This window comes from Theropithecus gelada, chromosome 3 (genome assembly GCF_003255815.1).
Source record: "Theropithecus gelada isolate Dixy chromosome 3, Tgel_1.0, whole genome shotgun sequence".
NCBI classification, from domain to species: domain Eukaryota; kingdom Metazoa; phylum Chordata; class Mammalia; order Primates; family Cercopithecidae; genus Theropithecus; species Theropithecus gelada.
Window position 1 is genome coordinate 157,723,453 of NC_037670.1, and position 27,293 is coordinate 157,750,745.

The 27,293-nt window shown below is 38.3% G+C and overlaps 1 protein-coding gene across 4 annotated transcripts in view; it reads left to right on the top strand.

The window, feature by feature from the left end:
* The window catches only part of EXOC4 (exocyst complex component 4), an 845,850-nt gene that overhangs the window by 45,414 nt on the left and 773,143 nt on the right, over positions 1–27,293 (top strand). For all 4 annotated transcript variants that reach the window (XR_003118525.1, XM_025378967.1, XM_025378969.1 and 1 more), the window contains one exon: positions 17,524–17,708. Coding sequence is in view for 3 of the 4 variants with exons in the window: in XM_025378967.1 (XP_025234752.1) it covers positions 17,524–17,708 (185 nt within the window). In the remaining variant the exon portion in view is untranslated. The remainder of the gene's footprint in view (positions 1–17,523; positions 17,709–27,293) is intronic.

The following is a 27,293-nucleotide window of genomic DNA, read 5'->3' on the forward strand; positions in this document are numbered from 1 at the left end:
TTTAGCTTCCTTTTCTTCTTGGCCCAACATGGATATACCTAAATGAAAGACCAACCCACCTTTTTTAAAGTTAAAGGAACTCTTGTGGGTGGATAGGGCTTTTCTCAGAAAGCAATTCTAGTCTGCTCTAACATATGCACAGATGGGCCACCAAGACCCACAATTCTCTGTTATATTTCTAGGATTTGGCATGGACAAATTTCAGATTCTGTGTCATCAGTTACCTACTCGGCTTACATTAAAAATATGTTCATAGGGTACCCATTGATTGTATAATCATGAGCGATGTAATTTGTTGGTAAAGTATCCAAGATAAGCTTGTAAAATCTGCTTTTAGGTAAGTAAATATGTTAATCCACTGGGTATCATCACTAGATATAAGCCAGGTCACTACTGGAAGGTGTTTGTCATCAGAACATTTTAGTGTTAGAAGAGTTGGTGTTAAGCTATTGTTTCTGTGAGTGCTTAGATAGCAGGACCAGTGGACCAGTGAGGTTGCTTCTATTTGTGTCAATAAAACTGTGTCATTAGCAAATAGACTGATCTTATTTTCTCTTCTTTATGCACAAGGAATGGGTGATCATGCATCCACTGTGAAATGATTAATGTGCAAGCAAGAAAAAAGGGGACCAAAACATACATACATCCCTTTTATCTGGCTTGAAAGTTTCTGAGATCTCACAGAATTGTTTTTTCTTATTACTCTGGGAAAAGTATCGACGTGAAAGCTCTGTAGATAACAGGAGCTGGAATATTCTAGTGAGCTTATTGGACTAAACCTGAAAGTGGTTCAGCGACTGTACAACAATGTTCCAATATTCCATATGGATTTTCCACAACATGATAAAAATATATCAGTGATCAATAATGAAATAGCCATTACTAAAGCCCATCTGTTCCTAGTGTAGAAGAGCAGCTTGAAAGACTGAGGCCAATATTCTATGCTAATAATTTATCAGGAAAGAATCTGGCACATATTTTGATAAAGAGACAAATGATTGGGTCTTTAACATGTGATAATGCCATTGTTGATAACTTCTGTTGTTGGTATGTGTTTGTGTGAAGGTGGCCTTAACCGTGGAGGATATTACTAGCTAGTAGGTAGAGACAGATGGTGACCAAATAGTGTCTCTCATATTATATTAAGTACTATGGAGAAAAATACAGTAAGACAGGGAGACTGGGAGTTGGGGTAGGGGTAGTGTGGTTTGCTATTTAAATAGGGGTGGTCAGCTGTAGCTGCTTTTAGCCACATTTGGGACCCCCCTTCATTCTTCCCTTCAAAAAGATTTAGGAAAAGCTGAAAATAAAACGAGTAACTTTGTTTTTTTTGTATCTACAATTAAGTGAGTAGGTTTGTGACAGCTTTATTTTTCTCTTATAGAGTAAAAGTGCAGGGCTTTTTAGTAGCTATTTTTCATGCTGCTCAAGGCCCTTTTTATTTATGTTTGTTTTTGAAGGCTGGGGTTTTTGGAAACCAGATTGATAGGCACCTGGTTATTGTGTTAGTTTTCCTTTTTTTAAAAAATTTGCTTTTTTAATCTGCTATTCATTTGCCTCTTTTATTTTAAAGCCAATGGAAATTCTGTTTTATTGCACTAAAGCCTACGAGGTTCAGCAGTTTCCATTTGGCTTGCTTGCTGTGGGGCAATGAATCCCACACTGCATATTAGGGGATCTTGCAAGAATTCTACACTCAGGTGACATCCCAGACCAGTTAAATAAAAATCTCTAGGGGTGGGCCACTGACTTCAGTTATTGACACTCTCCAGGTAATGCCAATATGCAGACAGAATTGGAACTATTGGTGTAGAGTGTAGCTTGTTCTGTGGAATTCAACAGAACTTATTTTTCTTGTCTTCATTTAGCGACAGCGGTAAGTAGTTGAAAACCAAGTATTTATGTAAGACACACATCACATGGTGACATGCACTTTTATGTAGAAGTTTATTGTTTGAAGTTGCTTTGTTGCCATACTTTATTGTAGTTTTGGGATAGAGCTGATGAGTATTTGGCTTTTATTCTGATTTTATAGTCTGATTATTTGGTCAAATAGATTTAGTAGTTAAATGAGATGATTCAGTAGTTAACTCACTTAGTTTTTTTTTTTTTTTTTTTTTTTTTTTTTTTTTTTTTTTTTTTGAGACTGAGTCTGGCTGTGTCGCCCAGGCTGGAGTGCAGTGGCCGGATCTCAGCTCACTGCAAGCTCCGCCTCCCGGGTTTACGCCATTCTCCTGCCTCAGCCTCCCGAGTAGCTGGGACCACAGGCGCCCGCCACTTCGCCCGGCTAGTTTTTTGTATTTTTTAGTAGAGACGGGGTTTCACCGTGTTAGCCAGGATGGTCTCGATCTCCTGACCTCGTGATCCACCCGTCTCGGCCTCCCAAAGTGCTGGGATTACAGGCTTGAGCCACCGCGCCCGGCCCTCACTTAGTTTTTAAATGAGATGATTCTCCAGGTTTGGACTGACTTGCACTCTTCAGAGCTGTCATCTTTGATGCTCTGATTTGTGTATCTTTGCTATGGGTATGACCTACTGCAGGGATTTAATGGATTGAAATTAGAGAATACATTTATTAATTGACAAGTGGTGGCTGTGTATAGTGTGTCATAGTGGAAGCAAAGTGGATTTAAAAGCAAGAATTCTTAGTTCTAGTCCTGATTCAATGACTTACCAGTTCCTTGAGCTTAGATAAATAAATTACTTATCTCTCTGTTTTAGTATCCTTTTCTGTAGAACAGATAAACAGATACTTACCTGTCTACATTATAGAATGGTTATAAGAATAAAAGTGAAATATAGTACAGGAAAAGTGCTTTGTAGAATACAAAGTAGTATAAAAACTTAAAACGATGTAGGTATCATCGTCGTCACTTCCTAGTGCCAGGTAAAACGAAAATGCAGGAATCTGGGCTTGTTTACACTAAGCAGCATTTCTATTCTGGTGCTACCATCATTAATGCATACCTGTTCTAATCAGATAAACCAAGTGTGACTGTGTTTGTCAGGAAGACTGTTCTAAGTCAAGAATAATGCCTAAGTCATTTGCTGCCATCCTCCATCATATTTGTGGTTTCAACCTCACATATGACCTTTCTTGAACAGATTTTTGATTGGTCAGTTTGTGGCCAGATGGGAACTAGATATTTGTGTAAATTGCAGCTGATGACAACCATGTTGTTGATGGGGGACTTCAGTCTCAACTTGATGATGGTCTGAGAATGCTAATCAGTAGCTTTTGCTTGGCTTGACAAGATAGGAGGAGCTTGTTAAAGAAGTCTATTTTCTCTGAGATTCATCCCAATACTAATTACTTGTGGTTGCCTAGCTCTTGAAATGAAAAAAGCCATATTCCTCTATCATCCTTTGTGGGATTTTAATAGTTCATGTTAGTAAAGAGCTGTGTAAGTGCTGAGCATTTCTAATGGATTTGGGGCTCTTGCAGAGTGTGGGCGAAATTGTCTTGATTGAAGTGTGAGCCTGAAGTGATTCTGAGACCTCCTTTGCCAACTCTTAAAAAGAGAGTTCTGTAACTTTTTCTTGTCCCAGAGTAACAAATAACATGACGGGATGGGTGACTTTAGGACGCTTGTTAAAAAAGAATAGCTTTTCTAGTGGTCTCTTCTATTGCATTTTGTAGTAGAAACCTAGGTTTTAATGCTCTCTTACAGAGCACCCATGGGAACTGGGAATTGAAGGGACCATGAGGTTAGGAACAAAAGAGGTTTTTTTTCTAGGTTTTCCTATGAGCAGTTTACAGTTATATTTCTCTTACCATGTTAAGTATAGTTTAATTTCATCAGGAAAGTAATTGTGAACAGATCCGTTACAAGGCCTTTTAGAAGAAATAAGGCTCTTAATGTGGAATTATGCATCAGAACCCCTAGAACTATGCATAGCTTAGGACTTGGGATCTACTTCTAGAATTGTATTTTAAGGAAAGAATTAAGAATTGTAACTGTTTTGTGTCACAAATATGTATACAAGAATACTTATCACAGTAAGATCTATGAAAGTAAAAAGATTAGTAATGACTTAAATATAGGGAATTGGTTTAAGTCATTGTATATTCATACTCATGGACTAGTATGAAAATACTAAATAGGGCCGGGCGCGGTGGCTCGCGCCTGTAATCCCAGCACTTTGGGAGGCCGAGGCGGGCGGATTATGAGGTCAGGAGATCGAGACCATTCTGGCTAACACTGTGAAACTCCGTCTTTACTAAAAATACAAAAAATTAGCTGGGTGTGGTGGCAGGCGCTTGTAGTCCCAGCTACTCAGAAGGCTGAGGCAGGAGAATGGTGTGAACCCGGGAGGTGGAGCTTGCAGTGAGAAGAGATTGCGCCACAGCACTCCAGCCTGGGGGACGGGGTGAGACTCCGTCTCAAAAAGAAAAAAAAACAAAAGAAAATACTAAATATAATGTTTAGGGATAGGCACACGCTCCCAGTGTATTGCCAAATGGAAAAAGCATGTTTAGAAACAAGTATTTTTGCAAACACTTTGCATGGAAAAATGATTGGAAGGAATTAGGTTAAAATATTATATATTATTGCAACAGATGAGTGACAATATGATGATCTTTTTCTTTTGTAATTTTCTGTGCTTTTCAAATTGTCTTGGTTGAGTAGGTATTATTTTTGTAATTTGGGAGAAATGCAAAGCTTAAGGAAAAAAATACCATTCTAGGCCTCACTTTTTTTTAATCTGTGAAATTAGGGTGGGACCTCAGTCTCGACAACCTTTAAAGGTCTTTTTCAATAGAAAGTTCTTCTTTTCATCTCTCAGATACTGCCGTTCTGTGAGGCTCAGGCTGATAGAGTATCTTAGAAGACTTGTCTGTCCCTACTTTAGGAGGGGAAAAAAAAAAGATTACTTTTTCTTTAATAAAAGATGGAAATTATTTGTGGCAGAATGCCCTGATGTTTAAGGGGGAAAAACAAAAAAAAAAACCAACAGCAAAACAGGGAACCCCGAAGAATGCTTAAGAATAACTTAGTAAGGTGGTATGCTTTTAGAACAAGTCTGCATTTCATAGTAGTAATGAGATGAGATCTTTCATGAAGGAAGAAGTCACATTTGATCCTGTTTTTGAGTTTTATTTTCCAAGCTAGATCTGAAGATACTTTAAAGAAGAAATTCACAAGTAAAGGGCCTTTTCTTTGACAGCACTTTATCTTGCAGGCCCCCCTCCCTTCATTCACTTATCAATAACTTCATCTAATTTGCCTTATCCTGTAAATTCCATTATCTCCCTGGCAGTCTATTGCATTAAGCCCTTAGTACCTGATATCGCCTCATTTACATTGACACATGCTTGACCTCAGTCCTTCTCCTCTCTTCGTTAATGCACCAACAAGCACTGATATCTCTCTGGAGCATTATCATTTGCTGTTAGCTCAACTAATAACAACCCTTCATTTGAGCTGATGAAGGTTTATTAAATAAAAACATGCAATAACCTGGCAGTAATGAAGGGAGAAGGGAGGTAGACAGCATCCTTTTAATGGTGAGAGTACACCAAGTCTGCTTAATAGGTATTGGGTTTCCTAAGGGAGATAGGGCATCTGAATGGGTCTGATCGATATTATTTTGTCAGGCTGATTTAAGAATGGGCATTTCTGATCGTCTTACTTGATCACTGTTGATTAGCATATAGGCTGAGGAGTTAGGGGAAAAAGGTGTTCCTGCTCCAGGCACTTGGCTTTGCTCCTGATGCAGCTATTTTTGGAAGTCTGCCTTCAGTACCAGATTGTCAATAACCCTGAGGCATTCAGGCGTGGCAAAGCTTGGCCATAGGGAGCCAGAAACTTCATCTTAGTCTTCTCCAGTGAAGCTGAAATCAGAGATTGTTTTTCCCATAGATCCCGCAAGAGTCCCTGAAACCTTCACAATAGCCCTGACCCTTGAATGAATCCCCTTTATTTTCCCTTGCATGTCTCATACTCTTATTCCCCCTGACCACCATTTTTACATGAAGACCAGTCTACTGGTGTCATGCTGTAAACAGAAGTTATGTGGATGATGTTATTAGGTTTATATTAACAGTTGGGATTTTTGGGTTCACTTGCTTGCACATTTATGTCACATACATATATATTGTGGTATATTCTACTAGTAAAATTGTTCCTAGTTTATCTGCTGCAGTTAAATACATAGAGTTCTATAAAGGCTATACAATGTTCTGCAAAAAGTGCTGTGATGTCCCAGATGTATCAAAGCTTTCAGACTTGCTGCTACAGCTGTTAGGTTGGACCGTAGGAAATAACCAGTATTTGATCATTTTTAACTTGTAAAAACAGTATTTTCTTATGGTTCAAGTTAATAATGTGATAGATACCATATATATATATATATATATATTTTTTTTTTTTTTTTCTAACCTGCATTGTTTGTTTTACTAGTTTCTGCCTGATAAAGATAAAAATTTCTGCCTTGGGAAGAATAACATGTAGCAAAGTAGAAATAGTTGGTGAGTGAATGATCTGGGATTCTTGGCTCCTGTGTGATAAATATCTTCGCTGCTTGCTTAGACCTGAGTCGGAATCATTCCGCATTCACTGGGAGACCTGGAGGCTTCTTGTGCCCACCCAGGACTCCCTGATCCTGAAGGTGGACACTTGGAGGTGGAGGGCCCTCTAGGGGAGCAGGGCCTAAAACCACTGGAGGTTGCCTTCCAGCAGTGCAGGGGCAGGCAGCAGCAGGAGGGTGACCTGGGCAGTAAGTAAATCTAGGGCTTCAGGGCATGTTTCTTTTGTTCATAGCCAGAGATTTTGTGGTGTTCTTATTTATTAAATAGTTGAGACTGCTCAAAAAGTTTGTTTAACTGTGTCTTATATATATGTAAGAAGGGGGAAGGTATCAATTCTCTGGAGTAGCCTAATTTCGTATCTTTTTTACTGCAACTCCAAGGTAGACCATGGCAACATATTCAGAATGGTTATGTTGTCTTACCAGAAAAATGCTTCCTTAAGGGAGATTTACTGACCTAGTGAAAAGTGATAAAACATTTTGGAACCATATAATTTTCAAAGTCCTCAAGGAAATATTTGTTTTGGATTCAACAATGGCAGTACATTTGCTTTCCTTAGGAAACAGTGTTGCCAAAATAAGCATATTCATTAGCTACCAGATGGTTTAGTTATCAGTTGTGTTTTTTGTTTATACACAAGTTTTTCTTCTTTTTTTGGCTTGAACCTTATTTCTATTCAGAAACAGTTACTCATGTCATTTACCTTTGTGTGTCTTACTCACCTCAACTAGAAAAATTAAAAGATCAGTAGTTTCTTTTACAACAGTTCTTCAACAAAGCAGCTGCTGAGAATGGCCAAGTTTAGTGTTCCTCCCAAATATTTACAGTGGTTCATGTCAGAACAAAAAACTAGATCTTTTTACCTGATAAGCATGATTAAGATTGGCTAAAGACAAGCATTTAACTATGAAATAATTATTTCCTATGTTTTACACTAAAATGAAGTTGAGAAATAGACATTGGGAAAGAAAATTTAAGGGTATGGTGGTTCCTAATGGCAAATATTTTCTTTTGTTGTAGACTTATATCTCAACTCAGGGAAATTTTTTTGAATTCTTGATTATATACATTTTAACTGTGTATTTGACCTATTCTTTTAGTTATAGAAACATTTTTAGAATTTTTGTTTTCTTACATGGATAGGTTTCTAATAGCAAAACATGCTTTCCTGTTCAATATCATGTGATAAAACATTTGGAAAATGTTTGCTTATCTTCATAATCCTAAAGGAAATATTTGTTTTCAGCTCTAAAACAGATTTCTATTATCTATCTGAGCAGTTTCCAACTGTGTTGACTAGAACATTAATATTCTATTAGATGGTAATAGGTGTTCTGTGAAAAAATTCACTGGTAGTGATATCTTTTTTCCTCCAAAATGCATGTAAAAATACCTATGTCTATCTATATATATGAATAATTAAATACATTTAGGTGAATCATTATTATATAGTAATCTAACTTTAAGACACTGTGAGATATACTTGATAATTCTAGGACGTCATATTACAGATCATTTGGCACATGAATGCATGGTGTTCGATTTGTGAATGGAGGAATAGACAGCATTTACCAAATCACTGTACTGTGGATGTTGTCTGTTTGGTCTTTCATCTGCTATGTTTTATCTTGTAATTTTAATATATATTTGTGACATTATTCAGTGTTGTGTGTCACACTTATAAGCCTGTTTTTTTTTATAATTTCTTTTTTTTTTTTACTATTTTTCTCATAATTTTTTGATTTATTTATTTTTTATTATACTTTAAGTTCTAGGGTACATGTGCACAACGTGCAGGTTTGTTACATATGTATACATGTGCCATGTTGGTGTGCTGCACCCATTAACTCGTCATTTACATTAGGTATATCTCCTAACGCTATCCCTCCCTCCTCCCCCCTCCCCACAATAGGCCCCAGTGTGTGATGTTCCCCTTCCTGTGTCCAAGTGATCTCATTGTTCTATTCCCACCTATGAGTGAGAACATGCGGTGTTTGGTTTTCTGTTCGTGACATAGTTTGCTTCCAGCAGCATCCATGTCCCTACAAAGGACACGAACTCATCCTTTTTTATGACTGCATAGTATTCCATGGTGTATATGTGCCACATTTTCTTAATCCAGTCTGTCATCGATGGACATTTGGGTTGGTTCCAAGTCTTTGCTATTGTGAATAGTGCTGCAATAAACATACATGTGCATGTGTCTTTATAGCAGCATGATTTATATAATCCTTTGGGTATATTCTCAGTAATGGGATGGCTGGGTCAAATGGTATTTCTAGTTCTAGATCCTGGAGGAATTGCCACACTGTCTTCCACAACGGTTGAACTAGTTTACAGTCCCACCAACGGTGTAGAAGTGTTCCTGTTTCTCCACATCCTCTCCAGCATCTGTTGTTTCCTGACTTTTTAATGATCACCATTCTAACTGGTGTGAGATGATATCTCATTGTGGTTTTGATTTGCATTTCTCTGATGGTGAGTGATGAGCATTTTTTCATGTGTCTGTTGGCTGCATAAATGTCTTCTTTTGAGAAGTGTCTGTTCATATCCTTTGCCCACTTTTGGATGGGATTGTTTGTTTTTTTTCTTGTAAATTTGTTTGAGTTCTTTGTAGGTTCTGGATAGTAGCCCTTAGTCAGATGAGTAGATTGCAAAAATTTTTTCCCATTCTGTAGGTTACCTGTTCACTGTGATGGTAGTTTCTTTTGCTGTGCAGAAGCTCTTTAGTTTAATTAGATCCCATTTGTCAATTTTGGCTTTTGTTGCCATTGCTTTTGGTGTTTTGGACATGAAGTCCTTGCCCATGCCTATGTCCTGAATGGTATTGCCTAGGTGTTTTCTTCTAGGGTTTTTATGGTTTTAGGTCTAACATTTAAGTCTCTAATCCATCTTGAATTAATTTTCATATAAGGTGTAAGGAAGGGATCCAGTTTCAGCTTTCTACATATGACTAGCCAGTTTTCCCAGCACCATTTATTAAATAGGGAATCCTTTCCCCATTTCTTGTTTTTGTCAGGTTTTTCAAAGATCAGATGGTTGTAGGTGTGTGGTATTATTTCTGAGGGCTCTGTTCTGTTCCATTGGTCTATATCTCTGTTTTGTTACCTGTACTGTGCTGTTTTGGTTACTGTAGCCTTGTATAATTTGAAGTTAGGTAGTGTGATGCCTCCAGCTTTGTTGTTTTGGCTTAGGATTGACTTGGCAATGTGGGCTCTGTTTTGGTTCCATATGAACTTTAAAGTAATTTTTTGTCCAGTTCTGTGAAGAAAGTCATTGATAGCTTGATAGGGATGGCATTGAATCTATAAATTACCTTGGGCTGTATGGCCATTTTCACGATACTGATTCTTCCTATCCATGGGCATGGAATGTTCTTCCATTTGTTTGTGTCCTCTTTTATTTCATTGAGCAGTGGTTTGTAGTTCTCCTTGAAGAGGTCCTTCACATTCCTTGTAAGTTGGATTCCTACGTATTTTATTCTCTTTGAAGCAATTGTGAATGGAAGTTCACTCATGACTTGGCTCTCTGTTTGTCTGTTACTGGTGTATAAGAATGCTTGTGACTTTTGCACATAAATTTTGTATCCTGAGACTTTGCTGAAGTTGCTTATCAGCTTATGGGGATTTTGGGCTGAGACGATGGGGTTTTCTAGATATACAGTCCTGTCATCTGCACACAGGGACCATTTGACTTCCTCTTTTCCTAATTGAATACCTTTATTTCTTTCTCCTGCCTGATTGCCCTGGCCAGAACTTCCAACACTATGTTGAATAGGAGTGGTGAGAGAGGGCATCCCTGTCTTGTGCCAGTTTTCAAAGGGAATGCTTCCAGTTTTTGCCCATTCAGTAGGATATTGGCTGTGGATTTTTCATAAATAGCTCTTATTATTTTGAGATACGTCCCATCAATACCTAATTTATTGAGAGTTTTTAGCATGAAGGGCTGTTGAATTTTGTCAAAGGCCTTTTCTGCATCTATTGAGATAATCATGTGGTTTTTGTCTTTGGTTCCATTTATATGCTGGATTACGTTTATTGATTTGCATATGTTGAACCAGCCTTGCATCCCAGGGATGAAGCCCACTTGATCGTGTTGGATAAGCTTTTTGATATGCTGCTGGATTCGGTTTGCCAGTGTTTTATTGAGGATTGTTGCATCAATGTTCATCAGGGATGTTGGTCTAAAATTCTCTTTTTTTGTTGTGTCTCTGTCAGGCTTTGGTATCAGGATGATGCTGGCCTCATAAAATGAGTTAGGGAGGATTCCCTCTTTTTCTATTGATTGGAGTAGTTTCAGAAGGAATGATACCAGCTCCTCTTTGTACCTCTGGTAGAATTCGACTGTGAATCCATCTGGTCCTGAACTTCTTTTGGTTGGTAAGCTACTAATTATTGCCTCAGTTTCAGAGCCTATTATTGGTCTATTCAGGGATTCAACTTCTTCCTGGTTTAGTCTTGGGAGAGTGTTAAGTGTCCAGGAATTTATCCATTTCTTCTAGGTTTTCTAGTTTATTTGCGTAGAGGTGTTTATAGTATTCTCTGATGGTAGTTTGTATTTCTGTGGGGTCCCCTTTTTCATTTTTTATTGCGTCTATTTGATTCTTCTCCCTTTTTTTCTTTATTAGTCTTGCTAGTGGTGTATCAATTTTGTTGATCTTTTCAAAAAACCAGCTCCTGGATTCATTGATTTTTTGGAGGGTTTTTTGTGTCTCTATCTCCTTCATTTCTGCTCTGATCTGTTATTTCTTGCCTTCTGTTAGCTTTTGAATGTGTTTCTCTTGCTTCTCTAGTTCTTTTAATTGTGATGTTATGGTGTCAATTTTAGATCTTTCCTGCTTTCTCTTGTGGGCGTTTAGTGCTATAAATTTCCCACTACACACTACTTTAAATGTGTCCCAGAGATTCTGGTATGTTGTATCTTTGTTTTCATTGGTTTCAAGGGAACATCTTTATTTCTGCCTACATTTTGTTATGTACCCAGTAGTCATTCAGGAGCAGGTTATTCAGTCTCCATGTAGTTGAGCGGTTTTGAGTGAGTTTCTTAATCCTGAGTTCTAGTTTGACTGTGCTGTGGTCTGAGAGACAGTTTGTTATAATTTCTGTTCTTTTACTTTTGCTGAGGAGTGCTTTACTTCCAACTATGTGGTCAATTTTGGAATAAGTGCAATGTGGTGCTGAGAAGAATGTATATTCTGTTGATTTGGCATGGAGAGTTCTTTAGATGTCTATGAGGTCCCTTGGTGCAGAACTGAGTTTAATTCCTGGATATCCTTGTTAACTTTCTGTCTCCTTGATCTGTCTACTGTTGACAGTGGGGTGTTAAAGTCTCCCGTTATTATTGTGTGGTAGTCTAAGTCTCTATGTAGGTCTCCAAGGACTTGCTTTATGAATCTGGGTGCTCCTGTATTGGGTGCCTATATATTTAGGATAGTTAGTGCTTCTTGTTGAATTGATCCCTTTACGATTATCTAATGGCCTTCCTTGTCTCTTGATCTTTGTTGGTTTAAAGTTTGTTTTGTCAGAGACTAGGATTGCAACCCCTGCCTTTTTTTTGTTTTCCATTTGCTTGGTAGATCTTCCTCTATCCCTTTGTTTTGAGCCTACGTGTGTCTCTGTATGTGACATGAGTCTCCTGAATACAGCGCAATGATGGGTCTTGATTCTTTATCCAATTTGCCGGTCTGTGTCTTTTAATTGGAGCATTTAACCCATTTACATTTATGGTTAACATTGTTATGTGTGAACTTGATCCTGTCATTATGATGTTAGCTGGTTATTTTGCTCATTAGTTGATGCAATTTCTTCCTAGCATCGATGGTCTTTACATTTTGGCATATTTTTGCAGTGTCTGGTACTGGTTGTTCCTTTCCATGTTTAGTGCTTCCTTCAGGAGCTCTTGTAGGGCAGTCCTGGTGGTGACAAAATCTCTCAGCATTTGCTTGTCTGTAAAGGATTTTATTTCTCCTTCACTTATGAAACATAGTTTGGCTGGATATGAAATTCTGGTTTGTAAATTATTTTCTTTAAGAATGTTGAATATTGGCCCCTAGTCTCTTCTGGCTTGTAGAGTTTCTTCCCAGAGATGTGCTGTTAGTCTGATGGGCTTCCCTTTGTGGGTTACCCAACCTTTCTCTCTGGCTGCCCTTAACATTTTTTCCTTCATGTCAACTTTGGTGAATCTGACAATTATGTGTCTTGGAGTTTTTCTTCTCGAGGAATATCTTTGTGGTGCTCTCTGTATTTCCTGAATTTGAATGTTGGCCTGCCTTGCTAGGTTGGGGAAGTTCTCCTGGATAATATCCTGCAGAGTGTTTTCCAACTTAGTTCCATTCTCCCCTTCACTTTTAGGTACACCAATCAGATTTAGATTTGGTCTTTTCACATAGTCCCATATTTCTTGGAGTCTTTGTTTGTTTCTTTTTACTCTTTTTTCTCTAAGCTTCTCTTCTTGCTTCATTTCATTCATTAGATCTTCAATCACTGATACCCTTTCTTCCAGTTGATCGAATTGGTTACGGAAGCTTGTGCATTTGTCACATAGTTCTTGTGCCATGGTTTTCAGTTCTGTCAGGTATTTAAGGAGTTCTCTGCACTGGTTATTCTAGTTAGCCATTTGTCTAATCTTTTTTCAAGGTTTTTAGCTTCTTTGCGATGGGTTTGAACTTCTTCCTTTAGCTTGGAGAAGTTTGATAGTCTGAAGACTTCTTCTCTCAACTCATCAAAGTCATGCTCCATCCAGCTTTGTTCCCTTGCTGGCGAGGAGCTGCTTTCCTTTGGAGGGGGAGAGGCGCTCTGGATTTTAGAATTTTCAGCTTTTCTGCTCTGTTTTTTTCCCCATCTTTGTGGTTTTATCTACCTTTGGTCTTTGGTGATGGTGACGTATGGATGGGGTTTTGGTGTGAAATGTCCTTTCTGTTTGTTAGTTTTCCTTCTAACAGTCAGGACCTTCAGCTGCAGGTCTGTTGGAGTTTGCTGGAGGTCCACTCCAGACCCTGTTTGCCTGGGTATCAGCAGCAGAGGCTGCAGAAGAGCGAATACTGCTGAACAGCAAATGTTGCTGCCTGATCGTTCCTCTGGAAGCTTTGTCTCAGAGGGGTACCCGGCCATGTGAAGTGTCAGTCTGCCCCTACTGGGAGGTGCCTCCTGGTTTGGCTACTGGGGGGTCAGGGACCCATTTGAGTCTGTCGGTTCTCATATCTCAAACTCCGTACTGGGAGAGCCACTACTGTCTTAAAAGCTGTCAGGGACACTAAAATCTGCAGAGGTTTCTGCTGCCTTTTGTTCGGCTGTGCTTTGTCCCCAGAGGTGGAGTCTACAGAGGCAGGCAGGCCTCCATGAGCTGAGGTGGACTCCACCCAGTTTGAGCTTCCTGGCTGCTTTGTTTACCTACTCAAGCCTCTGCAATGGCGGGCGCCCGTCCCCCAGCTTAGCTGCCGCCTTGCAGTTAGATCTCAGACTGCTATGCTAGCAATGAGGGAGGCCCCGTGGGCTTGAGACCCTCCGAGCCAGGCCCCGGATATAATCTCTTGGTGTGCCGTTTGCTAAGACCCTTGGAAAAATGCGGTATTAGGGTGGAGGTGACCCGATTTTCCAGGTGCTGTGTGTCATGGTTTCCCCTGGCTAGGAAACGGAATTCCCTTATCCTGTGCACTTCCTAGGTGAGGTGATGCCTTGCCCTGCTTTAGCTCTTGCTCCGTAGGCTGCACCCACTGTCCTGCATCCATCGTCGGACACGCCCTAGTGAAATGTACCCGGTACCTCAGTTGGAAATGCAGAAATCCCCCGTCTTCTGTGTCACTCATGCTGGGAGTTGTAACCTGGGGCTGTTCCTATTCAGCCATCTTGGAACCGTCCCCCCTTTTTAAATAATTTCTTATAGTAACTGCCCTGTGAAATTATTTTATTGCTGTCTACCTTAATCCAACTGCGTCTCTTAAATTTCTGTTAATCTTTCATCAGTGTGTTATTTAAAAGGTACTCTGCAGTCATTACATTTGGAAAAGTGCAGTAATTTATACAATGACCACTTCCCATATATTAAAACAATCTTTTTATTATTAATTATGCACATTCGTAAATACAGATGATTATTTCTAGTAAATCTCAAGTCTTAGTAAATACCTGGAAACTGCACCTCCCCAGTACAACAGAATTGACGGTCAGAGGTGGTAGTCTGTTGGGTTGACTGCTACCTCGCCAAGTGTTCCTTTGTGGGTGAACTTTATGTTTCAAACTCGTTAAAACCAGATAAGATAAATGTTAGGGCTGGACGCAGTGGCTCACGCCTGTAATCCCAGCACTTTGGGAGGCTGAGGTGGGTGGATCATGAGGTCAGGAGTTTGAGACCAGCCTGTTCAACATGGTGAAACTCTGTCTCTACTAAAGATACAAAAAATTAGTTGGGCATGGTGTCAGGCTTCTGTAATCCCAGCTACTTGGGAGGCTGAGGCAGGAGAATTGCTTGAACCCAGGAGGCGGAGGTTGCAGTGAGCCGAGATTGCGCCATTGCACTCCAGCATCGGCGACAGGGCGACTCCATCTCATAAAAACAAAAAAAGGTAAATGTTAGGTTTTTAAGTATATATTCTAGAGAGCAAATGTTGCATTGACAACTATTTTCTTTAAATTGGTTTGAGTACCACTTAGTATGGTTAGAGTAAGGGAAGACAGTGGCCTTGTCCAGCTTCCATAATTATAGCTTTATAAATAGACTATTAATAAGTGAAGGCCAGAAAATAAAACAGTGTTTTCTTATAGAAATAAGAGACTATTCTCTTTTCTCTTTTGTGGTAAGGTTTTCAAATTTTTGAAGTTCTGAGACTACCTTTGATAACATGTATGTTAATTTTACTTGTATTTTGGGTCAAGGAAATATATTCAAAGTTTGTCATTTAAATGGTTACAATGGCTCAAAGAAGGAAGGAACACTTACTGAAATTGCTTCACTAAAACATGTTGGGAATACCCTCTGAGGTTTCTTTACTCATGGAATAAATAGGTACTCTTAAAAATAATTTCAGTAAGCATTGAGGAGGTACCAGGCACTGCGCTAAGTGTTTTACCTGAATTTTTACTTTTAATTTAATTAGGTGGCTTTGAAAGTTGACACTTGTCATAAAATTCTGTATTTGGAACATGTACTGTTTGGGTTAAAAATCTTCATGTAAATTCCTACAAACAAATCAAGTGTGGATGTGCAGTGGGTGGTTTTTAAGCTTAAATATCTCAGCTGGATTTAATTACCTTAAGGGATAAGGCTACATGATGGGCCAGTGGTTTACCAAATTATTTTTCATTTTCTGGATCTCAGTGTCACTGGAGGTTAATGCATCCTCTTTTCTCTGCTAGAGACCCGAGTTAAAATCCATTTTAGGGCATAAGTGTAAATGAATTTGTTGTTGTTTTTTCCTCCTTGGGGACACTCTGGTCATTTTGTGAGGCTGCCTTTCCATTTGGAATTGCTGGCAGCTTGCTCTGGGCCCAGGGGCTCTCATAGCAGGGGCAGTTGCAAGTCAGCATGAAAATGAACTGGCAGGCTTCAGAGGGCAGAGCTGGCCCAGGGCTTGTCACTCTTACATTCCTTGATTCTCTCTTGGTTAACTTAAGGAAACTTATTTGCTACTGACATTTGATTATAGCACATCACAAAACAAGTGATGTGGTTGTGGGTAAGCCATCACATTTTCTTTACCATTTCAGGCTGGTTTATATTGGGCAGCTACAAAGATTTCTTTCTTCACTGTCCACAAACTCCTAAATGACTCCTTAAACTGCTGTAGATGTGTGATCAACATTTTTGATCACCAATGTGTTTCATGGCTTTAATTACCTATTGTTTTAGTGTAAACGGTTCATTCTTTAGGAGCATGTTTGCATCCAGAATTACGTTTAAGGGCTTTACCCTGAAGTATCATTAGTTATTTCCTTTATCTGTACTTGTTACAGATATTTAGTATAACCTACACAGGGAATAACACACATAGCATTTCATCCCTGAGGGAGCTCACTTGTGTTCTTTCCCTCTAAGCTCATCCTGTCATTTCTATTTTCTCTCAAAGAATAGCACCTAGAGTATGCTCTTTAAGTTTTTTTCTTTGAAAAGATACAAGATCTTTATACATAAAAACAAACATAATTTTGTGTACATGAATAAATGGGATCATATCATGCATGCTGTCTATTTTTTTTTTTTTCTTCCTTTGCAGATGTCACTTTGCGTTTCAAAGTGAGTTGGTTGTTCCAGGTTCCCTGAAGCCTTCATGTTCTCCATTTATTGTAGGCATTCCTATACCAGTTTGATTTATCCAGTCCTTTTGCCTTGAAAATCTCCCAAACCACTTTGCACCAGGAGTATCTTCCTCTTTATGTTATGTCTTCCAGTCACCGTTCATTTCCCATTTCTTCTATTAAACTGACTCAGGACAAGGAGAAGTGATGACTACTATTGTCCACTTGTAGCATTCATGTAAAAAATGTATTTACCTCTGTGTGATGTGTATTTGAAAAAGAGTGAGAGAGAGCCCGACTCTTGGTAAGCATAAAGAGTCATGATTGCTGTGAGAAAAAGTTCTTTTTAAAACATTTATATAGTGTGCTTTTTTTAAAGCCTTAGTTTAAAAAAGCTAACTTTGAGTAAAAGTTGATTAAACCATTAGTACATGGGATTCCTGTGAGAATGTGAATGATAGTATCATTTAAATAGGGAGGTCTCTTTACATGTGTCCATTGATGGGCGTGTGTGGGCATAAATAGTTTGCTGTGGTGCTGTGTATGCTTTCATGTTTATCTTTGTCAAGACTGTTTTATCATTATCTAAGGTGAGAAAAACTCTCCCCTAGCCACATTATACTCTGCAAAGTCTTAGATATGCTGATAAAGTTCTCGTAAGCTCCCTTTTGTTAGTATCTTTTTAAGACATCTTTCTTATTTATAATATTGCCAGGTTATTAAGTTGTACTTAATCGTCTTTCTTTTTTTTTCTCTTTTCAGGTGTCAGCAGTTGAGTCTTTGGAGGGCCCCCTGCTCCAGGTGGAAGGACTGAGTGACCTTCGACTAGAGCTTCACAGCAAGAAGATGAACCTCCATTTGGTTCTCATAGATGAACTACACCGGCACCTGTACATCAAATCGACTAGCCGAGTTGTGCAGCGTAACAAGGAAAAGGGGAAAATGAGGTTAAAGAGGCTCTTTGCTATAAGTGTCTTGTGGCAGTGCAGGATTACAAGGAATATTTTTTGTTTTCCAGAATGTTGTTGTAGTTTATTTTTCCTTTAGTGTACTGTCTCTGAAACTTCAGGATGGTTTTATAATAGCAAATACTCCCTGTTTTGAGAGGCTGACATTTGAAGTTTGTTCATTCATTCATTCTACATTCATTATGGTCCTTTTCTGTGAGGATATATAAGAATAATTTACTGTGGGTCTCATATTCTGGATCAGAGACATTGGTACATCTCAGAAGGAAGTTGAAAAATTCTTAAATTGGACTGTGAAGTCAGCCTAATTAAGAAATGTGGATATATTGGCTGGGTGCAGTGGCTTACGCTTGTAATCCCAGCACTTTGAAAGGACGAGGTGGAAGGATTGCTTGTGCCCAGGAGTTCAAGACCAGCCTGGACAACAGAGCAAGACCCTGTCTCTACAAAAAAAAAAGGTCAAAATTAGCTGGGTATAGTGGTGTGCACCTGTAATCCCAGCTACTCCAGAGGCTGAGATGAGAGGATAGCTTGAGCCCAGCAGTTTGAGCTGCAGTGAGCTATGATTTCTCCACTGTACTCTAGCCTGGATGACAGAGACAGAGACCCTGTATCTTAAAAAAAAATGACAAAAAGAAATATAGACGTATTGATTGAATAAGATTCTTTGTTACTTAGGGTTATGTTCAGCTTTAGGTTGTCCTTTTTCTGGAATAGTTAAGGAAAGGTTCAGAGAGAACACTTTTATTCCTTGGTTGGCTGTAGCATAGCCCTATATTTAATGGCCTGGGTAGTGTCAAGAAATTCATTAGGTTAGTAGAGGCCTGGTAGGAAATAAGACTAAATCTTAAGATGATAGAGCATTGGAGTTTTTAACATGTTAGATAGCTGTGCATAGTACAGGTCCTTCCAACATTTCTTTAGAATAGATCTTTTCAGAGGGCATTTTAGCACTGTCTACTGAAATATACATGTCGACGCTTTTTCATTCCGATATAGACAAGAAGAGTACTGGAATCAGTGCACGCTGGGAATGAAGTCTTTCTTACCCTGTTTGAACAAAAAATGCCAAATTTGCGTGTGATGCTTCAGTTTAATCAGAGACCCTGACAGAGAAAGAGAAGTTTCTACCTCTTTTCAGCAGATGGGCACTAGAAAAACTTCTGCCAGGCACACAGATTTGATATGTACCTGAGACATAACTTCAAGGCTAGCTCTGAGTACGGTATCTGTCAGTACCTCGGCAGAGAGTCAAGTGGTGGGTGGGGTAAGTGCTAAGGAATTCTTTCTACCATGCCTGGTGATAAATAGCAGATCTGAAGAGATTTCTTCCCATACAAGGTTAAGTAATAGAATCACTTTGAGTCCTGTGAAAATATTCTATATTATAAGGGAAAATGAGCATTATTTTGAGGTCTCAAAGGAAGAACATTTATTTAAAAAAAATTTATGTAGGCCGGGCGCGGTGGCTCAAGCCTGTAATCCCAGCACTTTGGGAGGCCGAGGCGGGTGGATCACGAGGTCAGGAGATCGAGACTATCCTGGCTAACATGGTGAAACCCCGTCTCTACTAAAAATACAAAAAATTAGCCGGGCACGGTGGCGGGCGCCTGTAGTCCCAGCTACTTGGGAGGCTGAGGCGGGAGAATGGCGTGAACCAGGGAGGTGGAGCTTGCAGTGAGCCGAGATCACGCCACTGCACTCCAGCCTGGGAGACACAGTGAGACTCCGTCTCAAAAAAAAAAAAAAAAAAAAAAAAAATTATGTAAAGCAAGCAAGAAACATTTAAGAGACTTAAGCTCAAAGTTTCTCAAAAAATACAGGAAACACGATGTAGTAGACTATTCAGAATAATCACTCCTTTCCCCTTTACTTTAGTGGGAGAGGAGTATTTCCTACCCTTTGATTTTGGGGCTTTGGCTTTTGCCATCATTAGGGTACATGACACAAGCAGGGGCTTCAAACGTGCTTATGCTGTTGAGTGTGGCCTCTCATGCTTCTGCCATCGTCTTGCTGTTGGTCCCAGGAGAAGGGCGAGAGACACATGGAACTGATTGAAGATCAGCAGACCTGCCTAGCCTGCATCAACCAACCACCAAAATATATGCTTATTGTTGAACATTATTGAGATTTTGTGGTTGTATGCAGCAGGCGCATAGCTTATATGAAAACAGTAACCAGGAGTTACAAGAACAGAGTAAGGAGAGATGCTAACAGAGCTAACTAAAACATGAAAAACATGTAAGGAAACCAAAATGAAATAGGAAATTTAAGTCTTTAAAACTTTAGAGAGAAGATCTGAATCACTGATGTGAAGGGAAAACTTTTCTCATGATGAAGAGGAAAAAGACAAGATGCCAAAAGGAAGATGATAAATATGGAAGATGAACAGTGGCCAATCCAGTGATTTTAGGGTTTCCAGAGGATCACACTAAAATGATAGTGTTTGGGGCTGAATTATATTCCCCCTAAAATTCATATATTGAAATCCTAATCCCCCAGTACCTCAGAATATGACTGTATTTGGAAATAGGGTCTTTTAGGAAGTAACTTAAGTTGAAATGAGGTCATTAGTGTGGGCCCTAATCCAGTTGGACTGATGTCCTTATAAAAAGGAAATTTGACACACTTGGAGGGAAGACCATGTGAAGACACAGGGAGAAGATGGTTACCTACAAGCAAAGGAGAGAGGTCTCAGAAGAAACCAACCACGCCCGCACCTTGATCACAGACTTCCAGCCTGCAGAAGTGTGAGAAAGTAAATTTCTGTTGTCTAAGCTATCCAGTCTGTGTTACTTTATTATGGCAGTAGGAGTGAACTCAGGGGATCAGAAGCAATAATTAGAGTATAAATAAAGAAACCCACTTAAACAGAAAAACAAGTCTGCAAGTTGAAAGAATTTAAGGTAAAATTAATAAAAAACTTAATAAAAAAAGTTACTCTTTGATATAATCTGGAAATTTTTATGATTTTCAAAAACAAATTTTATAAGCACCAGGAAGAAATATTATGTGATCTGAAGTGATAGAGATAATTATTTGCCCACCCAATATCCATCCTTCCCTTCATTTTTAATGACAATCTTTATTTCATTCCTGGTGGCTATAGGCCCAGCTAAAAGGCTGCATTTTCCATCCTACCATATAGCTAGAGGGCGATTAGTGGGACTTCAGTTTGCAAGCTGTTGAATGGGGAGGTCATTAATTTTTCAAAGATACCAATTAAACTGGTATGCTCACTCTTTTACCCCCTCATTTGCCTTTCTTTACTTTCTATCTGGGACATAGATTGGTGCCATCAAGCCATCCTAGACACAAGGTGACTTTGAGGATAGAAGCCACATCCGAAACTCCATGATCACCTTGAACCTCTTTTCTAGCCCTGGATGGGGTACTTCTTTAATATGAGAGGAAGTTTTGTTTTACTCAGACCACTATTATTTGGTATTCTTTTTATACACTTAAAACCAGTTCAGTTACACAGAAAGGAGCAAAAATCAGGCTCACCAGGATTTGCTGAATACTAATGCCAGAAGACAATAGAACAAAGTCTATAAAGCTGAATGGAGAAGAGTTGGGATCAAAGACTTCTCTGCCCAGCCAAGGGGACATTGATATGTGTAGGTGACAGAGAGACATTCTCAGATATGAATTTATAATAAAAAAATCATTAATATTCTTTTTCTGAGCAAAATTCTCAGAGGTAAACTGTAAGACATACGTCAAAATTACAACCAGAGAACAATAAAGTTGTAAGTAGTTTGAAACAACTTTGAGGGCCACATACCGTTAAATATGTACATGTATATTTGTAATTAACTGAAAAATATATTTTTGCAAGATTGAGAATATCAGCTAAAAACCATTGTTGAAAAAAATGTTGGCCAGGCGTGATGGCTCATGCCTGTAATAAACTTTGGGAGTCCGAGGCGGGAGGATCACTTGAGGTCAGGAGTTTGAGACCAGCCTGGTCAACATGGTAAAACCCCATCTATACTAAAAATATAAGTTAGCCAGGCATGGTGGTACGTGCCTGTCATCCCAGCTACTCAGGAGGCTGAGGCAGGAGAATCACTTGAACCCAGGAAGTGGAGGTTGCATTGAACCGAGATTACGCCACTATATTCCAGCCTGGGTGACAGAACAAGACTCTGTCTCAAAAAACAAACAAAAAAAGGTCTATGTAGTCAAGGAGTACTCTCTAATAGTAAACAGAATTTATATCCCTTTTTACTCAGTTAATAGTGACTAGGAAATTTGGATAGGTAGGAGAAAAGAATGCTGACTTCTTGCTTAAGATGAGGGTGAAGTTTTGTTTTGGACTTTAATAGTTAGAGAAAATGTTTAATTTTGTTTTTATTGATCTAGATATGTATATTTAAAGATTTTTATATTTAAAAATGAATAGAGAAGACAAGTAAAAATGTTCTGTATTACAAAGGATATTGTACTGCTGCCCTACTTTGTCAGCGGGGGATATGTTCCAAGACCCACGGTAGGTACCTGAAACTACAGATAGTACTGAACCCTGAATCTGCCTGCACAGTAAATTCTCACTTAATGCTCTCAATAGGTACTTGGAAACTGTGACTTTAAGTGAAATGAAGCTGTAACTTTAAGTGAAATGATGTGCAGAAGGTCCTAGAATAACATTGTGTCCTTCAAGGTCCTCTGTTGATGAGAGAAAAACAAAAAATGGTTAAATGGTTTCATTATATGCCAAGATTCTTGACTGCAAATAGAGGAAATCAGTCTGGGTAACTAAAATAGGAAAAGAATTTATTGGAAAGTTATCAGGTTGTTCACGGAATCTATGGGAAGTCTGTATAATCAGGCTCTAAAACCCAGTAGGAACCAATGGAGATTAAGCAGCTGAGCACACACAGTCTTAGACAAGCCACAGGAAGGGTCTGTTTGGGTTGCTATTTTTGCTGGCACCCTGCCCACAATAGCTGGATTTTAAACTCTTCTGTAAATGATCTCTAAATGTCCCTGCATCTTTCCTTTATCTCTTCAAGATTCAAAGTTCTGGATTCAAGCATCCAGTTTGCTGAGCCTGGTAATGCCTGGCCTCCTTCAGCTTCCATAGTAGGAAGTGGGGCCTTCTTTTTGCTTTGATGCAGTCAGTGGGGATGGACTGTTCAGCTATTTGGTACCCAAAACAAACACCCAACAAATTTCTACTGCGGGAGAAAACAAAGGAAATCACATGAAGGCACTTACGTAAAAAGACTACTAGACATTTTCGAAGTAGAAAATAGGCAGTAAAATTGACAAATGAAAGAAAGGTACATGCTCACATACAAAAAATAATAAATATTTTATTTGGAGGAAATGAAACAAATAAATGGTGAGACTGTCCTTGTTCTTAGCTCATGAAGATGTCAGTTCCAGTTAAATTCCAGTTGAAAATTTTGAAACTGTCAAATGAAATCTACAGTTCACATGGATGAATACATGCGTAAGAATTGTTTAAAAGAATTGTGAAGGGAGGTTATGAGGGGGGCATTTCTTATGTGATATCAAAGCATATTGTAAAACTGTTTTAGTCAAAACAGTACAGACATGCAAAAACAAAATTTTTTTAAAAAAGCAAACAGTACAGACATGCAAATAGAAAATCAGATGGGTGAGACAAAGTAGAGTTGAGAAATAGACCCCAGGATCTATGGACTTTGGTATTTTTGAACAATAGTTCAAGTCAGCTGGGGGTAATGAAGGCTATTTAATATATAGTGTTCAGACAATTGACTGTTGATTTGAAGAAAATAAATTTAGATGCCTACCTCTTATGTACAAATAATTCAGCCAGATGTAAAAATCACATAACACTGTATTAGCATTAGAAAAACTTATAGAAGGATATGTGTGGAGGAGCCTTTTCCAAGCATATCAGAAGACATAAAGAAATATATTAAATGGTTTAGCCATTTAAAAACCCAAAACTTAACGGAGTCAGAGGATAAACTACACTCTGAGAAAATATAGGTAAGTCATATAACGCTTTAATATCTAAAGCATGCAGATATTTGTAAGCTTAGTAAAAAGGGATATAGACTGTTCATAGATTAAAAATACAAATGGCTAATAAACATAAGATTGTTCAATATCATGAGTAGTCAGAGAAATACACTTGAAAAATTAAATGCAATTTTTTGTTCAAAGACATTGATAGCATGTTATAATGGCAAAGATGGCGGAAATGCATACCTTTCTCTTGATGGTGGAATAACCAGTATGCCTTTTTGGAAAATAAATTTGCATATTCTTTGTCCAGGGAATTTTGTTTCTAGATCTACATCCTACAAAAACAGTACCATTTCATAAAAATATATGTAACAAGATATTCATTGTGACATTGTTGGTAAGAACAACAAAAATATGCAGCTTAAATGTTCATCAAGAGGAGTATGGTATATTGATACCATGTAATTATAGAACTTGAATGATGATAGTCTCTATGTGCTGATATGGAAAGGTTTCTAAGGTGCATTTTTGGGTCCCAAAAGCAAACTGAAAAATAGCATAGATAGTATGAACCTATTTGTGAAAGATTGAAAGGATAGAAACTTAAATATGTATACTTTATATGTTGGTATAAATATTTGTATGTATATAGAAAATGTCCAGGCAGATAATGTCAAAACACTGACAAAAGGAATTACTTGTGAGAAATGGAAATGTGAGGTGGGGAATAGGGAAGTAGAAATTCTTTTATTTCCTGTGTACATCATGAGCATGTTTTTAAAAAATAATACAATTACTGATGATCCTTTTGAAGATTTTTAAAAATGAAATGGGAAAATGCTTAGGCTATATGCTTGAAGGGAAAAACTAGAATTCAAAACTATGCAGGATGATCAAAGAATGTTGAAAAAGGAGCATGTGTGCCATTTTTGTGGTGTGCGATGTTGGGGGTGGATGGAGAGACAGAGACTCATTTTTAAATTGTTTTTCAAGCAATCCTTGAACCTCAGCCTCTTAAGTAACAGGCGTACCACTGTGCTTGGCCTTGATGCTCCTTTCTATAAGATGTTTTGGAAGGCAATATACCAAAATGATGTGAATGGATTATTTTTTTTTAATATTTTCTAGAAAGAATTTACACCTTTATAATCAGATAAAATTAAAAAGTTGTTTAAAAGTAATTCTTTTATTTATTCCATGATCTCTTGGATTAATACTTGGTTTAACCTTGCTTCCTCAGCCATCCTGGACATCCTCTAGCTCATGGAAGAGAAAATTTGGTGTCCATATTTGTCTCTGGGCATGTAAAGAACGTTCTTGACTCCATTGTATTTGTTCCCTATTTTGTCCTCTAAAGATTTTTTTTTTCTGTTCACATATGTTGGTTTTCCTTTTATCTTTCAGTGTTTGTTTTTTTTTTTTCCCCTCTTTGCTTAGATTTTAAATTTTTAGCTTCACTTTATTTTCTGTTACCATGTCTTCACCCTTGGTCTGTCATTTGAAACGATGGCTCATTTTTACTTTTATACCCTCTAAATCATTCATTATTCTTTCTGAGTGTTCCACCAGATCTTAGAACTATTGAGAATTACTATGCCAGCCATTCCTGTTTCATTATTTAGTTAAATCTTCTTACTAAGGGCACATTATCTTTGACAGATATTTCTCAGCTCAGTTTGATTTAACAAAATTTTATGAGCACTTGCTCTTTGACAGGTACTGTGCCAGCTGTTCTGGTTAAGAATTGAATATGTCAGTTAATTCGATTTACAACTTAAAGTTCAACTCATCTCTGTCATTTTTTAGTTTCACAAAATCAACCAAATGAGTCGCAGTTGTAAATTTTGTACATAGTTGAACCCATTTATTGCTAAATGAAGGAACAGAAATATGTTATAATTAAAAAGTAGATGTTTAATAAGCTGTCAGCACTTCTAACCCCTCTTAAAAAACTGTTTCCATGTCGTGAAATTTTGAAATCTAACATTTAGAAGCAGATCTTTACTAGTTGGATGGTTGGTTCATGGCCAGGAAGTTCTTGAGGTTACAGTGGCAGTGGTTTGCTTGTTTTTGGTTTAATTTGTTGTATACTTTTCTTGTCCTCTACCATGTTGCTATTAAATGGCAAAATGCATTCGGTCACAATATATAATTGGTAATTTTGGGTGGACTGTTTTATACTGGCAGGGATTTACTGTATATCAGCTGTCTTTTGATCTCAGTTATGAATGATTCTGAATGGATTTAAAAAATTGTAATCATGTATTTAAAATGAAAAATAACTATCAATATTTCCAAAAGAACAGTCTAATTTTTATTTTATTTTTTGTTTTCAAAAAATGCTTTCTCTGAGAGATTAAAAACCCTTTGAAGGTATTAATTAATCCCTTCTCAGCTTAATCTCTGATATGTGGTGAGAAGAGGTCTTTTTCTCTGTTGTGAAATGGAAACTGAGGTCCATACTATTTAATGCGATATTCTACAATAGCGCCTACCTTCTGCTGAGCTTCATTCATGTCTGTAGTCACAAAGTGAGTGGGTGTGCCCCTTTCTCTGGAACTTTTGAGACTAAGTCCTTTCATAAAACAGCGGGAGCAAATCTAAAGTCATTTCCAGAGTTACTTGCCTTTGGGTTAGTGCTCACAAAGGAGAAAATTGAAGCCTAAGGGAACATTTTAGAGAGAGAGATGAGTGTATGAAAATAGTTTTGCAGTAAATTGACTTTCTAAAAGTTTATTGATAGAGTTCAAGGGCCCTTCTGGCTCTGATAATAAAATCAGCAGGTTATGTTTTTCAGAGTTGAAATGGCAAGTCGTTTATCACTCTAAATTTAACTGAAATATGTTTTTAGGTTAAAACTGAGAAAATAATTGTAGGATTTAATCTAAAGTGATTCGCATGTACATCTGTGTTCATAGAAGTATGTACTATTATAAATACACGTAAAAATATCAGTGTGCACTAAAATATCAGTGTGCACTCTTTCATCATTAGGTGTGGCAGGCAGTATTCCAGCTATATAACTGAATTTCTCCGCTGATTGATACCTTTGTTTATGCTTTGAAAATAATTCCTCCACTTTGTTATAGAAATATTTAAATATTTAGACAATGTATTATATTTTTCCTGTCATTTAAAGTTGAAGTTTTTTTACTCTGCAGCAGTACCATAAACCTGTGTCTTTTTTTATAATTAAAAAAAATTTTATTGTCCCAGCACTTTGGGAGGCCGAGACAGGCAGATCACGAGGTCAGGAAATCGAGACCATCCTGGCTAACATGGTGAGACCCCGTCTCTACTAAAAAAATACAAAAAACTAGCTGGGCGAGGTGGCGGGCGCCTGTAGTCCCAGCTACTCGGGAGGCTGAGGCAGGAGAATGGCGTAAACCCGGGAGGCGGAGCTTGCAGTGAGCTGAGATCCGGCCATTGCCCTCCAGCCTGGGTGACCGAGCGAGACTCTGTCTCAAAAAAAAAAAAAATTGGCCGGGCGCGGTGGCTCAAGCCTGTAATCCCAGCACTTTGGGAGGCCGAGACGGGCGGATCACGAGGTCAGGAGATCGAGACCATCCTGGCTAACACGGTGAAACCCCCTCTCTA